At 37.9% G+C, this 17683-nt stretch overlaps 1 protein-coding gene across 11 annotated transcripts in view; it reads right to left on the bottom strand.

The window, feature by feature from the left end:
- Positions 1-5937: 5937 nt before the first annotated feature.
- Positions 5938-17683, bottom strand: part of BTAF1 (B-TFIID TATA-box binding protein associated factor 1) — a 106960-nt gene continuing 95214 nt past the window's right edge. For all 11 annotated transcript variants that reach the window (XM_063781977.1, XM_016918852.3, XM_016918853.4 and 8 more), the window contains 4 exons: positions 11964-12175; positions 10188-10347; positions 9640-9810; positions 5938-8148 (listed from right to left, as the gene is read on the bottom strand). In XM_063781977.1, coding sequence (XP_063638047.1) covers positions 8005-8148; positions 9640-9810; positions 10188-10347; positions 11964-12175 — 687 coding nt within the window. In that variant the 3' untranslated portion in view covers positions 5938-8004. The remainder of the gene's footprint in view (positions 8149-9639; positions 9811-10187; positions 10348-11963; positions 12176-17683) is intronic.

Below are 17683 nucleotides of genomic sequence, written 5' to 3'. Positions count from 1 at the left end.
TCTATTTCTCCTTGTGTGGATTTTAGTAGATTGTGCCTTTCAAGGAACTGATCCGTTTCATCTGTTGTCAAATTTGTGGGCAGAGTTGTTAATCCTATTCCTTTATTATCTTTTGAATACCCATGTTCTCAATAGGGATGACCTCTCTGATATGAGCAATGTCTTCTTTTTTCTTTGTTAGCCTGGTCGGAGATTTATCCTTTATTGATTTTTCTTTTTCCTATTTTCAACGTCATTTTTTTTTGCTCTAATTTTTATTTTTCTCCTGTTTGCATTAGTTTTATATTACTCTTCTTTCTCTAATTTCCTAAAGTGAAAGCTTAGGTTTTAGATCTTTCTTCATTACTAACTGCATTCAATGCTATACATTTCTCTCAAGTGCTTTTACCACATCCCATCAAGTTGTATTTTCACTGTCTTCAAAATATTTTTAATTTCTCTTGAGATTTCTTCTTTGACCCACATGTTAAACCCCCAAATATTTGGAGATTATCCGGCTATCTTTCTGTTAATTGATTCGTAGTTTAATCCCATTGTGTCTAAGAGCATACTTAAGTTTGTTGAGGTGTGATGGACCAGAATATGGTCTACCTTGGTCAATGCTCCATGTCAGCTTAAGAAGTATGTTTACTCTTCTGTTGACTATTGTTCAGAAAATCCTTAGGATTTTCTGCCTGTTAGATCTGTCAATTATTGAGAGAAATGTGTGAAGCCTCTAATAGCAGATTTATTTCTCCTTGCAGTTCTGTCCATTTTTGCCCCCACATATTTGGATGCTCTGTTGTTAGGTGTGTACACATTAAAAATTGTTATTTTCATGGAGAATTGGTCCCTTTATTATATAATGCCCCTCTTTATCTCTAATAATTTTGTTATGAATTCTTTGAGCTATCCCAGCTTTCTTTTTGTTAGCAGTTTTCTCGGTCTCTTTAATTTTTTAATTGAAGTAAAAAAAATAAAATTACCTTAACCACTTCTAAGTGTTCCATGAACATGGTACATCTATTTTTGAAGGTCTTTTTGATTTATCTGTTGTATAGTTTTCAGCAGACCTTTTACATATTTTGTAAAACTTTTATCTACTTCCTGGATTTTGTTGCTTGCTAAATCACTTAATTCTAGAAGCTTTTTTGGTAGATTCTTTGGGATTTTCCACCCGGTCATGTTGTTTGTGAATAAAGAAAGCTTGCTTGCTTTCTAATCTGTATTGTCTTCATATTTTTACTGTTACCATACTGGCTAGGATCTAAGGTATATTGTTGGAGCACAGAAAGAGGACAGTATGTATGATTTCAATTTCTTGAAATTTGCCAGAAGTTATGGCTCAGCATAATGGTCACTTTGGGTCCATGTTGCCCATGAGCTTCCAAAGAGTGTAGAATGTATTCTGAAGTTGTTAAGTTTCTCTCAGCTAGGCGCAATGGCTCACACCTGTAATCCCAGCACTTTGGGAGGCCGAGGCGAGTGGATCACCTGAGGTCAGGAGTTCAAGACCAGACTGACCGACACGGTGAAACCCCGTCTCTACTAAATACAAAAAATTAGCCAGGCATGGGGGCGCATGCTTGTAATCCCAGCTACTTGGGAGGCTGAGGCAGGAGAATCTCTTGAACCCAGGAGATGGAGGTAGCAGTGAGCCAAGATTGCACCATTGCACTCCAGCCTGGGCAACAAGAGCAAAACTCCATCTCAAAAAAAAAAAAAAAAAAAAAAAAGTCTCTCTCTCTTTCTGTCTCTATACACACACACACGCACATATATACACACCTATATATGTGAGTATAGATATGAGTCAATTAAATCACACTTGTTCACTGTACTAAAATTGTCTATATCTTATTGCATGTTTTCTTCTGGTCCACTTGTTTTATTGAGAGAGGTGTGTTAAAATCCCACTATGACCTTGGACTTGTCCATTTTTTTTTGTAGTTTTGTCCATGTTTTTGAAGTGCGTATTAATTTAGAATTGCTTTATTCTCCTGGTTAACTGAATCTGTTTTTTTTTTTGGATGTATGTTTGTTGTTGTTGTTGTTTCTGAGACTGAGTCTCACTCTGTCGCCCAGGCTGGAGTGCAGTGGCGCGATCTTGGCTCACTGCAGCCTCCGCCTTCCAGGTTCAAGTGATTCTCCTGTCTCAGCCTCTCAAGTGGCTGGGGACTACAGGTTTGCAGCACCATGCCCAGCTAATTTTTTGTATTTTCAGTAGAGACAGGGTTTCGTCATGTTGGCCAGGCCATTCTCAAACTCCTGACCTCAGGTGATCTGCTGGCCTTGGCCTCCCGAAGTGCTGGGATTACAGGTGTGAGCCACCATGTCTGGGCCTGAATCTGTTATCTTTAGGAGATACCCTCTACTCCAAGTAACACTTTTTGCCCAAAGGCTACTTTTTCTAAAATTAATGTAACAATGCCAACTGTTGGCTGCAGTATCCTCCTTCCTCACTGGTCTTTGAGTTTCTCCCACTGTGTCTAGTATGTAGTAGGAAACAATCAGTAAATGTTCATATGACTGACAATTTTTATTCTTAAAATGTGAAATAACCATATGTGATTGTTTTTGTACAGCCATAAACAATATTTTGTTTTTGATCTTCATCTAAATGGACTCAAAGTATTTTTAAAAACTCACTGCTGTTTTGAGATTCAACAATGTTTTATTAGTTACTCATTGACTCTTACTGCTCTATAGGATTCCCATTATATAAGTAAACCCCAGGAGCTCTCATGCAGTCCCATACCTTAAAATACTGTCTTCTAAATTTCTCTCTCTAGTCTTGACCTTTTGAGTTCCAGACTCTTATATCTGCCTACCTACTCTGTATCCTTACTTTGATGCATCTAACAGGCACCTCATATTTAACATGAACAAAACAGAATTCTTGACTTCCTACTTTCCACCTCCACCCATCCCCTAATACTCCCTTTTCAGTCTTCCCCATCTCTCCCATAATACATATACCATTTACCCAGCTGTACCAGAATCAAAACTAAGATGGAAACACATGTGGTTTTATGTTGAGGCACAGCAAGGAGGACATACTGACTTGATTGGAGGTAAACATAGTGGGATATGACAAGAGACAAAGTCAGAGGGATGGGCAAGGGCCACAACTTGTAGGGCTTATAGTAAGGAATTTTGATTTGGTCTGAAGATGACAGGACGACACTGGTGGATTCGGCAAGTAAGAAGACCAGTAAGATGACAGTAGTCTAGGAGAGGCAAGGTGGTGGTGGGAAAAGTTGTAACCAAGCGAGTCATAGAGAAACGCCACACTTTGAGACTAATTCAGGAGTCCTTTATTAGCCGGCGACCGAGAGACGGCTAGCGCTCAAAATTCTCTCGGCCCCGAAGAAGGGGCTAGATTTTCTTTTATACTTTGGTTTAGAGAGGGGAGGGGGACCCTAGCTGTAGCAATCTTACAGAAGTAAAACAGGCAAAAAAGTTAAAAAGACAAACGGTTACAGGAAAACAAACAGTTCCAGGTGCAGGGGCTTTAAATTCATCACAAGGTGATAGGTGTGGGGGCTCTGGGTGATATCTGCTGGACACAAACGCGGGGGCTTTAGAGTACTATCACCTGAGCAAATTCCTGGGCACTGTGGACATAGCTTGCTTGCCACAGTACCTTATCAGTTAATTGCACTCTTTGATGTGCTGGGAGTCAGCTTGCACAAGTTAAGTCCTTGAGGAAGGGGGTGGGTAAGGAGCCCTTAATGTCTTGCAAATGAAGGAGCCAAATGGAATCCATCTGGCATTCTCAGCTAAGAGAGAGTCAATCAGGTTAATACAAGTTACGGTATCACAGAACTACAGTAGTAGCAGTGGAGATGAAGACAGGTGAAGAGATTTGAAATATATTTTGTAGCTAGAGATGGTAGAAACTGTTGATGGATTAGATGCAGGGGCATAGAGAAAATAGTCCTAAGAGTGACTTGTCTCTGTTGCCATGATCTCCCTTTCCTTCTGGACCTCCTAACAAGATTCTCTTGTTCAACATTCCGGTTCACAAATTCTCTCTTCAACTGTGTGTAAAATGCATTGAGAACTGTTTCTCATTTATTGGTTTTCAAATGTCTAATCTTTCATAATATTTTCCTATCTATGATTTATTTTATTTGTACTTCTTAAAGAATTCTACTTTTATCTGCTGGCTTTTCCTCCTGTAGATGGTATGTATGTAGGCTTAATCTTTCCTTCTATGATACTCCTATGGGACCCTATTAGAAACTCTCCCTAAAGGGCAGTTTTTGTATTTGTTTCTGCTGGGGTGCCAGAATTGATTTTATTTTCTTGACTTGTGGTTCTTACAGTATAAAACACTTAGCATAAACCCAGACCTTACACTTACACCCATGGTAAAGGCCTGGGATTCTGATTTCATATAGATAACTTTGTGTGTGTGCTCACGGATCTAGTCCTACTTGAATATGTGATCTCTTTGCAGATTTATGGAGGGGACTAATTCTCTTGTCTCTACATGGAAATTAGGATCTCAGCCCCTATATTTAATGGAACTTCACTGGTTTTAGTGGATTTATTATAGATTCATAGGAACCCTTTCTTGAAGCAGGAGGTACTTTGTATCTCTTTACAGATGGTGGTTGAAAGTGCTGTGTATAGGCTGGGCACAGTGGCTCACGCCTGTAATCCCAACACTGGGAGGGCGAGGCAGGTGGATCACCTGAGGTCAGGAGTTCAACCAGCCTGGCCAACATGGCAAAACCTTGTCTTTACTAAAAATACAAAAATCAGCTGGGCATGGTGGCAGGTGCCTGTAGTCCCAGCTACTCAGGAGGGCTGGGGCAGGAGAATGGCTTCAACCCTGAAGGCAGAGGTTGCAGTGAGCCAAGACGGCACCACTGCACTCCAGCCTGGGCGACAAGAGTGAAATGCCATCGCAAAAAAAAAAAAAAAAAAAAAAAAAAAAGAAGAAAATGCTGTGTATAAAGAGGAAACATTTTCTATTAATTGATATAACTCAAGTTTTTGTTTTATTGATTCACTTGATGATTCACTTGAGTCCTCTGGCATCTGATAACAGGTGTACCTGCAATCAAGTTCACATTATTATTATTATTTTTGAGACAGGGTCTTGCCCTGTCACCCAGCTAGAGCACAGTGGTGAAGTCGTAGCTCACTGCGACCTCAAACTCACCTCAGCTTCCTGAGTAGCTGGGACAAGAAAAGCATGCCACTGTGCCTGGCTAATTTTTGTATTTTTTTGTAGAGACAGGATCTCCCTATGTTGCCCAGGTTGGTCTTGAACTCCTGGGCTCAAGTGATCCTCCTGCCTTGGCCTCCCATAGGCATAAGCCACCGTGCCCAGCCCAATTTCACTTTAGACTCCACTGGTGCCAGCATGGGAGGTCTGCAGGACATAGAAGATTCTATTAGGATTAAATATTTAGAACAGATGTGTGATGGAGTGCTTGTTACTTTTGTATAATTTCTATTATGTTCGAATTCCACTTTTGTCTATAAGTGATCACATTCTCAAATAGCTTCAGTGGAATATTTACTTTTGAATAAGTAAGTTCATATAAACCATCCAGAAGGAATAAGGCTATACCAGTTCAATCAGTCCCAACATCAAAGACTTTTACCCTTTCACTAGAATACTTTTTGGAGAAATGTTTGTAGAATAAATAAGCATATACAATAAGCATATATATGAGTGAATATATGAAACAAAAATTATACCCAGGCCCCCAAATGTTAAGATTTTCCTACAAGAAACCCAAATGATAAGACTAATAATCTCTGAATCTATATTTTTAACAGTTTGCTATTTCCTATCATAAAAACACAAAAACCAAGGGAAGTAGTACAATGGATATCTATGAACCCAATTCCCAGTTTAAAATAGTTAACATTCTATCATGCTTGTTTGACTTCCCACACCCATACATTGAAAAAACTACCAAATCATCACATCCATAAAATTGACAGCAGTTCTTTAATATCATTCATTACTCAGTTCAATTCTCCACATCTCTTCATTATTCTTAAGATGTACTACAATGACTGGGTCATTTAATTAAGAATACTTAGTTCTTACCTGTTTACATGTTTTCTTTTCTATGGAAAAGTTGGAATGTGTGATTTACTATTTTACAACTCAAAAGATTATTTTAAAAATGTTATAGCCACTCTAAGTTTTCCTGTCAGCCCTGACTCCTGTTTCCCATTCAGAAGCAACCACACATCATTTTTCTAGTCATCCTTCTAGAAATACACACCTTTTGATTAAACTCTCAGAAAGTTTAAACAGCCTAAATATCTGACTTCTAGCTCTATCTGACATTTCAGATTGGGAAAAAGTACTAACTTTTATGGTGTGATTTCTTTTGCCCCTTCATAGCCCTTTAATGATATATTGCTCTGTACTTAGTCTAAGAAAATATCAATTACTATAAGCTATGTTAAAGAGCTGGTTTATGGAACTAGCAAATAAATAGTTAATAAAAAAATATTCAACTCAAATATACTGAAATGTTCTTCTACATAAAGTTTTGAGTTAAAATCCTAAACAATGAAAAAAAACCTGTATACCTGAATAATCTTTTGCTCTTTCTAGTGACCATTTCCTACAAATAACACACAGTTGCATATATTTTACAGTTTCAATCTTATATTTATTCTCTTGTGGAATGCTAGGTTTAATGTTACAGTATGGTTGTCAAAGCTAATGAAATGTGACAAATGTCTAAATGCTGCAGAACAGTATAATTTTAATTAAACAAAACACCTGTTATTGTACAGCTGAGGTCTGATGGTTGTTAAACTGATGCCTATGTGTATGGCCAGCCACAAACCTTGGGGATGTTTATTACCTGTACATATATATACAAATATATCCCATACATATGTATGCACACAGGCATGTATTAATTTATGCGTGAAACTTATAAAATTATATATACAAACACATACATGCACATCTATCTACATATACCTACCCTCACCATTGAGTAATCAGCCTCATGCCCAATTATTATTGCTGCCCAGTATAACTACATGATTTTAGTGCCAATACCAGGCACCTTTTTGGGTGCAGGATAGGTACATCTATGCATATAGATATGCATATTCATGTATGTTTGTGTATATAAAGAAATTCTCTCTCCCTTTTATGCTTCAGCCATGCATTACTACAATAAACAGTCTTTCCACTGTAGGTGTTGGAATTCTAAACAGTGTAAAATCTACTTCTGGAAAACTGTATATGTTCATAGTTACAAAAAATATATTATATATATGATTGAAACCTATTGAGTACATATGTTATTTGAATCTGGCTATATCGTAGCCATTAGATAAATTAAAAAAACCACCCTCTAAATAGGATGTTATGGTAGCCTTAAATATACCATTACCTGTATTTAGAATAGTTGATATTATATCTTAAAAGTTGAAAAAATGATGTTAAAGATTTGAAAAACACTATGCATCTGCATTAAATATATAAATGTTTCCACCAAGGGCCCGATTAAATTCATTGTCTGACATTTTCATATTCTAAGACTGACCAATATCATAGTCATTATTCTTATATTCTTAAAATTATGGCTCATTAAGGCTTTTATAGAAAAAAAGCCCTATTTTAAATCAATTATAAAAACAAGTTCTATTTAAAAGAAAAAACATATACAAACACTAAAGTACTCATGGATATCATCCTGTACAAAGTGACTAAAGATAGGAGGCCTGTTCCCATTAAGAACACCTCCTGGTAGCACAAATAAACCTGGTTTGGTTCCTCTGCTCTGCAGCTTTTCAGCATGTAAAATTTAAACCATTTCACATTAACATTTAAATTTAATACAGTGCAAATATTTGAGAATAACTTGTTTCCCCCAGTGAAACAAGAGCTAGCATTATGCTGAATATTCTCCAGATCTATTTACACATTGAGTTAAAAGTTCACCATAAACTTAGAAATTTGCTGAATATCAGCAGAAATGTAACTGAACTAGCAGCAATTGCATTTACAATATTTGATAGTTACTTGAGAGAATGCATAAAATTTTCCAGGCTGTACTCTGAATCATACTGCTCTTGATCCCAAAGATCACTCAGGTTTTCAAGAATTGATTTCATACTTGCTTTCCCAGAAGTAGAGGTGTCAGCTTTTTCTGCTTTGCCATCCTTAAGAAAAATTGGCAAAAAAAAAAAAAAAAAAAAATGAGAGGTTAACTTCACAAATTGTATTTTCCTTTAAAATCACACTTGTTTCTAATACAATTATTCAACAGAATTGAGTACTTCAAGTGATGGGGAAATTCATGATCTCCAAATACATTTATTTGTCAGTTTTTTATTTGGAAAGAACTTCAAAATTATGGAAGAATTATAAGAACATAACAAAGAACTTATTTGCTTTATCATTCTCTCTCCCCATTTATATATGTGTATGTATATATGGATGTCAGAAATATAGTTAGATATCAGTTTTTTCCCTGAACAATTTGAAAGAAAGTTGTAGACATCATGTCCTTTTGTCCTTTGAGAGGAATCAGCATGTATTCCTAAGAACAAGAATATTCTCTTACATAACCATATAAAGATCAGATTAAGGAAATCTAACACTGATATTAAAATGTTCTAATATACAGTCTGTTTTCAAATTCTGCCAATTGTCTAAATAGTGCCTTTTATGGCAATAGGCCATTTCCCTAAAATATCCCTCTGAGCCCAGTTCTGGTCACTGAAAGTCACCCATAAGAAGATTCCTTCAAACAGAATAAAAGCTATTTGAAGACGGCTATGCATGTTTCTTTGAGCCTTCTTTTTTCTATGTTAAACATGTCTCATTCTTTCAACTTTATCTTGACTTTCAATATGACATGATTGAAGAACCTGCCTCCATTCTGGCCACCAGGGACTTAATTTGTTACCATTTAAAATGTAGCTCCCCAAACTAGACATATGTCAAATGTGGTTTAACATACACATAGTATGGCAGAACAATTTTCTCTTACTTGAAAGTACACTTCTGTTATTACAGCTAGTTTTAATCATCATATACCCCACCATAATTTATACTAAGTATGCAGTGGATTTTCTGAACCTATGTAGGACTTTAAATCCAACTATATTGGTTTTACAATATTAGACTCACTAATATTTCCAAGTGGTGCATCCTTTTGATTATAGATTGTTATCTGATGTATTAGTTCCATCATCTGCAATAACAATGGCTACTATTTATTGAGAATCTACACTAGATATCCTTTCTGACTGCTTACATATATTATCTTACCTCACAACCATGTAGTAAAATAGGTATAGAAGCTCAGAGAGATAATCTGCCTAAGGTAACCAGTTAACAGGAGGCAGGGCCAAGAACTCTCACCCATGAGTCTTACTGACTCCAGTGATAAGCTGTGCTTTAGCAGAAAAGGACTAAGGAAAGAAACCTTGTGGCAAGACACTGAAGACATCAATGAAAAAAAAAAATCAAAACTTCACACATCCCCTAGTATGCTGCAGAATTTATCTAGGCACCAAAAATTCCCTCCAGTGGTGATCTCATGGATACTAAAGTAAACGCATTTTGCTGCTCCTTTAATACTTTCAACTTAGGAGTCACAGGAAGCCTGTGACTCAAAGATACAACAAATTGTGTCAGTTCTTTACCTTATCAAGAGTAAACAGATCAAGAAGCTGATCAGTCCCCATGCTCTGCAAACTAGAATTCTCTTGGCTAATAACAGTATTCGCTATGTTCATCTTGAATTTCTGCAACCCCATTATTTTTTCTTCCAATGTTCCTCTGGTTATCAATCGGTATACGTTAACCACACGTTTCTGGATAAGAAAAACAGTTAAGCAACCGTAACACATATTATGCTTTGAGGTTCCAACGAGTCAGAGGGCTTGTAGACTTGTACTATTTTATACTACCTAATTAGGGTTGGATTTTTATTTTGTCTGGCCACATGAGCTCAAAATGTGTGCAGCAATCACAGAATATTAGGGATGAACAGTGATCCAGGTTTTCCTAAGTGCTAGCACCTCATTTAATGCATGAGGAAGTGATATCACAGAAGAGTTAAGTGATCGTCCAAGGTCATAACACATGTATGTTAACACCAGAGCAAGAACTAAACCAAGGTTTCCTATCTTTCTGGGGGAGTATATTTTCATGCACAGGTTAACATCTGTGAGGTAAAACTGACTTTTACCTGCCCAATACGATGGGCCCGGTCCATGGCTTGTAGATCTCGCATAGGATTCCAGTCATGCTCCACAAATACTACTGTGTCAGCGCCTGTCAAATTAAGTCCCAGGCCACCAACGTGAGTGGTAAGTAACAGAACGTCTATAGATGGGTCATTATTAAACCTAAAAGTAGATAACAAAAATAAAATTAGTCCATTCCTAAGTCCTATAACAGAAACTGTTAATAAAAATTAAAGAGCACAAATGAAAATGCTGCTTTAAAAATCCACAATAGGGATACTTACGTGATCATCTGAGAAAAATATCCTCTCAATATGTATAACGTTTTTAGTAAAAGAGGGCATTCCAAAGCTAGTCAGGAATTTCATAAATACAAAATAAGGCAAACTGCATTGAATTTAGTAACATCAGGTAAGGACTAACTTGCAAAAATATAATTAAATGCTAATTATAATTAAGATAAACCCAACTATGAACCTTTAAAGTATGGGGACAGAGAAGTGTGAGAACAGGCTAGACTTTCATTCAGGGAAGACAGAAGGTGAGAGTGTTAGGGTTGCTACTACTGTACTAGTCCTAGAAGACACTGACAAAGGATATCTAGTAACTTCTAGGAAAAAGAAAAAACTAACATTAAAAATAGCAGCTACCAAGCTACGATTTATTATCCTTACTACAAGTCAAGCAATAGTCTTTGTACTTTATATGCATTATTTTATTTAATTGTTACAATAGCTCTATAAGGGTATTATTACCAATATCCCTATTTTAGAGAGACTGAGGCTGTGTGAATGATAAACAGGCTCAAGAGAACACTGCTTAAATAGCAGAGCCAGGAGTCAAACCTGAGCCTGTCGGCTTCCAAAGTCCCTCCCCGGGTCTCTAACTTTATTGTGCCTAATGATCTCTTAGGGATGCTTGTTTTTTTTTTTTTTTGAGACAGAGTCTTGCTCTGTTGCTCAGGCTGAAGTGCAGTGGCCCAATCCAATCTCTGCTCACTGCAACTCTGCCTCTCGGGTTCAAGTCATTTTCCTGCCTCAGCCTCCAGAGTAGCTGGGATTACAGGCATGTGCCACCACATCCAGCTAATTTTTATATTTTTAGTAGAGACAGGGTTTCACCATGTTGGCCAGGCTGGTCTTGAACTCCTGACCTCAAGTAATCCACCCACCTCGGCCTCCCAAAGTGCTGGGATTACAGGCATGAGTCACCGCGCTTGGCTGGGATGCTTGTTAAAAATGCCTACTCTTGAAGTCAGCAGCTCTGGGACTAAGCAGAACCTAGGAATCTGCATTTTTTTTTAAAAAAAAAAGCAACCACTGAGATTTTAAAAGTAGAGGCTGCAGACCACATGTGAACACTGCACTCACCAGTTCTGCTTCCTAGCTGGGCCAGATTCCAACTTGTTCTCAGTGCACAAACAGGGATTAGGATGAAGATTTTAGCTAAGCCACTTGTTTGGTTCCTCTCACCCTAATTCTCCCAAAAAGGTAAGGGGGAAAGTAGTCATCCTTACTGTTGGTTGATGCCTTAAATTTCTTTCATGCTCTTCAGAGTGCTTTCCTATTATAGTCACACCCTTTTCATACACTAAGCAAATAATCTATTCGATTATATTTACGTAGTTCTATATTTAAAAAGGGGTTTATTTGGGGTGAATTACACAATTAAAAAAACGCATTTGCAGATATTTAGCCAATGAAAATATTTCATGGGGCAAACTTCTATGTAAGTAATAATATATTTATTTATGAATAAGAGTCTTAGAAGCCACTTACCGGGAAACAATGGAATGCCTCTGACCAGGAGGTATGCTGCCATCTAATCTCAAATAAGTGACAGAGGGCAAGTGAGGTTTGAGGAGATCATGCTCTACTATATCAAGCATGCTTTTCAGCTGACAGAAGATCAGTATCCTGTGCTGGGCCACAACAGACTCTGTGCCACTCTCGGAAGTGCTGCCATTTCCCAAACCGCAGTCCAACAGCAACTTAGGAAGAAAAAAAAAAAAACAAAAAAACTACATAAGCGTTCAATAAAAGCAGAAAACTAATCTCACTGTGACATTCCTCTCTGTGGCAAGAAAAGGTTAAATGTACCTGAAATCTGGAAAGCAGATTAGCACTTTGGGCTGCAATCTGTCACCCTGCAGCACACTGAACTAGTTTTTGAGGTGCTCAGGCTTAGAGCTCCCTGATCACCTCTTCAGAAGTTTTCATTTAATTTTTTTTATAGACTCAAGATCTCACTATGTTGCTCAGGCTGGTCTTGAACTCCTGAGCTCAAGTGACCCTCCTGCCTCGGCCTCCCAAAGTGCAAGGATTATAGGCATGAGCCACCACACCCGGCCCAGAAGTTTATCTAATAACAAACCTACCTTCCTTTTCCTCAATCCTTGAGACTAAAGCCTCAATAAATGTTTATTGAAAGTAATGACAAAGAAGATGCCGCAGACAAACTGGTTCCTAAAGGGTTATTCAATAATGTATGAAGAAAACAATGGAGTAGCCACATTTGGTAGAAAAAATTATAGAAAAGAAGCATTTAGCTAGATTTGGATTCTTGACAAGACAGCTTATTACTCTATCTGTAGACCAAGATCTTTAATGGCAGAAACCACATTTTGCTATAGATCATTTATACTTATTCCTAAAGTGGTTCGGTGCCTTCCACACAGCAAGTGTAATTAATAAATGAGCGAATAAAATCCAAGAGAATCATGTTTAGATCAATTTGACAAACAGTATACCCAATAGTACTCTTCTTCATCCATAGTATTTGAGCTATTACTGAACTCTGTTCAAAATCTAAGAGCTGGGCCGGCAGTGGGGGCTTATACACCTGTAATCCCAGCACTTTGGGAGGCCAAGGCAGGCAGATCACTTGAGGTCAAGAGTTCGAGACCAGCCGGGCCAACATGGCGAAATCCTGTCTCTACTAAAAATGCAAAACAGCCAGGTGTAGTGGCACGCACCTGTAGTCCCAGCTACTTGAGAGGCTGAGACAGGAGAATTGCTGGAACCCTGAAGGCGGAGGTTGCAAAAACAAAATCTAAGATCTTTTTTTTTAGAGACAGAGTCTCCCTCTATCACCCAGGCTGGAGTGCAGTGGCGTGATCTTGGCTCACTGCAACCTCCAACTCCTAGGTTTGAGATATTCTCCTGCTTCAACCTCCCGAGTAGCTGGGATTACAGGTGCCTGCCATCACGCCCAGTGAATTTTTGTAATTTTAGTAGAGATGGGGTTTCGCCATGTTGGCCAGGTTGGTTTCGAACTCCTGACCTTAGGTGATCTGCCTCAGTCTCCCAAAGTGCTGGGATTACAGGCGTGAGCCACTGTACCGGGCCAATCTAAGATCTTCATGCAGGATGATTTCTCCTTTCTACTAACAGAAGTTACTCAAAACACCAAAAGCTCTGATAGGAAAGATAACCAAAAGGCCATCCAGGCAAACTCCAAACTCAATGTAAAACACTTAGGGTGTTGTACAGAAAAGGACACTGTTTTCCTCAGAAAGTCCTCTTCGTAAGGTTGAAATTTGGAACCTGGATTTTAGGAGTCTTCCCATCAGTCCCTAACTGGTAATGATAGTTTACCGTGCCTAAACTACTGCGCAAATAATATGATTTAGGCTGAAACCTGCCTTCTGAGGGTCTGGAATTTTGATCCATGCTAGGCAAAGGGAGTATATGTGACCAGCCCCCAGTAAAAACTTTGGGTACTGAATCTCTAATAATCTTCCCTGGTAGACAACATTTCACATCTATTGTCACAATTCAATGCTTGAGGAAGAACACATGTTCTCATTCTTCTACCTAACAGCCCTTTAAGTTTGAGATTTTTATTATATAGTAGCATATGGTATACTAGGGAGACATTCCTCCAGATAAACAAGTCTGATCGATGTAATTATCCCTACATCTTGCCCTTAAATCTGCGATCAAATTACTATTCAAGCTGTTTCTTTTAAAAAGCCCTATCTAAGGTGTCTCAGGAGAGACGTGACTATGTGGTACCCAGTATAAATAATGTATATTAGCTGGGCATAGTGACTCATGCCTATAATCCCAGCACTGTGGGATGCTAATGTGGGAAGACTGCTTGAGGCCAGGAGTTCCAGACCAGCCTAGCCAACATAGGAAGATCCCATCTCTAAAAAACAAAACAAAATTAGCCAGGTGTGGTAGCGCACACCTGTAGTCCTAGTTACTTGGGAGGCTGAGGTGAAAGGATTGCTTGAGCCCAAGAGTTTGAGGTTGGAGTTATGACCACACCACTGTACTCCAGCCTGAGTGACAGGGTAAGACCCTCTCTCTAGGAGAAGAAAAAAAAAGTGTTATAAGTGTGACATCCTATACAGATCCCATAAGAGTTCCAGAGAGTGAAATTTTATCAGAATGTCTGTGTCATGCACACTCAATTATCTCAGTTCCATAGGCAGCAATGTCAAAACCTTAAAGATAACCAGTTATATTAAGAATATCCAACTAGGACTTCTCCAAGTCCATACTCACCAGACATTCTTCCTAATGTAATCTTTCCCTGGTGCAGCTATCCTACTGAATATGTGGACATATCATTTGACATAAGTATCTCTGTCTGGTAGCAGAATTGATACTCTGGTATTCTCACTAATCTATAACCCAAGTCTGCTCTGAGAGACTGATCGAGTTCAGGGCCTTGAAAAGTTGATTACTAGACTCTAGCAAATATTTACCAAGGCCATCTAATAATGGGTGTTTGAGAGGTCAGCTGACACCCCAGAGAGCATTTCAATTTTATCTTGCCCTAACTTCAGCATAGGCTAAATTACCCGTTTTTTCAATCATTCCTCATATTAAATGGCTTCTAGATGTTTTACCATTTTGATCTTCCACTTGTAGTGGTCAAAACTATAAAACTCAAAATTTGGGCCAGACGCGGTGGCTCACACCTGTAATCCCAGCACTTTAGGAGGCCCAGGCAGGCGGATCATGAGGTCAGGAGAGCGAGACCATCCTGGCTAACACGGTGAAACCCTGTCTCTACTAAAAATACAAAAAAAAATTAGCCGGGCGTGGTGGTGGGCATCTACAGTCCCAGCTACTTGGGAGGCTGAGGCAGGAGAATGGCGTGAACCCAGGAGGCAGAGCTTGCAGTGAGCCGAGATCGCGCCACTGCATTCCAGCCTGGGCGACAGAGCAAGACTCTGTCTCAAAAAGAAAAAGAAAAAAAAAAAAAAACAACTCAATATTTGTTCTGACTAGTATGAAATACAGTGAAACTATGATGCCCCCATTTTGGCCGTTATATAGTTATTAATCCCAGCCAAGATCCTATTAGTTTTATTTACTGGCAACTAATTCACACCGTTCTTATAGTGAATTTGCCATCAAATCAAACTCAACTTTGCCTCATATAAAATATTTGCTAAGTCTCACAAAGTCAAAATACACCTAAGTGTTTTCTTTTAAAACTGACTCTGCTTATCTCCATTAATTTCACCTACAGTTTTAGTTCTTCATTTCAGCCTCCTGGAATTTTTCATTCTAGCTTTGGCAATATTAGATACTTCTCCCAGTACTACTTGCTGATAAACATGTTTCTACCAACAGATTTTTAGAAAGCAAGTAAGACTTCTCCTCTAACTTCACAGCATATACATATTTAGATTTAAAAAATAAATTTATCCTTCCTGAGACAGAACCTTCACTCTGGCTGAAAAGAACCAAGAAAATGGATAAGAAGGCTACTAGAAAAGTCTTCCGTGAGGACAGCCAGAAAAAATCTGGGCCTCTTTAAGTTGCAGACTTCCTAAGCATCTTAATTCAAGATGTGTCAGGGTGACAAGAAGCACACTCTAAAGTAAGAGATCAATGTAATTAGCAACTGCTGGGAAAAAAAAAATCTGTAAGAACCTATGTAAAATTCAAATATGGATGAAATTCAATTTTTACTTTGAAAATAGATCTAATTAGAGGATTCCTTGACTAAGTATATCTTACAGCTTTACCTAATATACTAGCTATGTTAGGAAAACCATGAACATTTTATATAAAGACCTACAGCAAGGTTTGGTCAAACAAGAAAACCATTCCATATATCTAAAGGTAACAATCATTCTTCAGTTTTACAGTGTGAAAGTTCATAGTCCATTTTACGTTTAGTGATGTAAGGATACATATTTGGATATATATGCCAGATACACTATTAGATAACATTTTCCACACTAACCTATGTGGAATCTAAAATCTTCATTCATTAGTTGTTCTCAATGAGCTTTAGGCCAGAATAACTACTGACCACAAGCTAAAACAATTACTAAAGTCTAGATTTTACAATAAAATCTTCATTTATAAGGGTAGTTAGAACTAAATGGCATAGTGCTAACATTTTGGTGCTTGAAAGTGTTTCCCTTAGTCTTTTGAAATCCTAGAATTTTTAAAAATTAATTTTTAAAAGCAACACCAAGAGGGTGACATCAGCAAAATGATAGAGTATGCAGTTCCAAGTAAAATAAAGAAATCCACATCGACATGAATTATAAACTGTTTAAAGACAAAGAGAATCTTGAAAGCAGCAAGAAAAAAGCAAATGATCATGTAAAAGGGATCTTCAATAAGATTAACACCTGATTTCTCATCAGAAACCATGGAAGACATTATCAAGAAAGTAAAAAGATAACCTATAGAATGGGAGAAAATATCTGCAAATCATATGTCTGATAAGGGTTTAATATCCAGAATTATAAAGAATTTCTCGGCAGGGTGTGGTAGCTCATGCCTATAATCCCAGGGCTTTGGCAGGCCCAGGTGGGAGGATCGTTTGAGGCCAGGAGTTCAAGACCAGCCTGGGCAACACAGTGAGACCCCCATAAAAAAAAAAAAAAAAACCAGCAACAACAAAACAGAACTTTCACAACTCAACAAGGCGAAATAAGCCAATCAAAATGGGTAAAGAACTTGACTAGACATTTTTCTAAAGAAGATATGGAAATGTCCAATAAGGACATGAAAAGATGCTCAACATCATTAGTCATTAGGGAATAGCAAATCAAATCCACAAGGAGTTATCACTTCATACCTAGTAGGATGACCATAATTAAAAGAAATCAACAAGTGTTGGCAAGGATATGAAGAAACTGGAACCCTGGTACATTGCTGGTGGGAGTGTAAAATGGTGTAGTCATTGTGAAAAAAAGTTTGGCAGTTCCCGAAAATGTTAAACATAGAAATGCTATATGACCTACCTATTCCACTCCTTAGTCTCTAGCCAAAAGAACTAAAAAGAGTAACTCAGATAGATACTTGTAAGCCAATGTTCACTGCAGCATTATTCACAATAGCCAAAAGGTGAAAACAACCCAAGTGTCCACTGACACAGAAATGGATGAATGAAATGTGCTATATCCATAAAACTGACTAATGAATAAGCCACAAATGACAAATATTTTATGATTCCACTTAAATGAAATATTTAGAACAGGCAAATTCATAGAGAAAGTAGATTAGAGATTACC

Source organism: Pan troglodytes, chromosome 8 (assembly GCF_028858775.2).
Source record: "Pan troglodytes isolate AG18354 chromosome 8, NHGRI_mPanTro3-v2.0_pri, whole genome shotgun sequence".
Classification (NCBI taxonomy): Eukaryota; Metazoa; Chordata; class Mammalia; order Primates; family Hominidae; genus Pan; species Pan troglodytes.
Note: the sequence above shows the minus strand (reverse complement) of the source record. Positions and strands in the feature narration are given on the sequence as shown.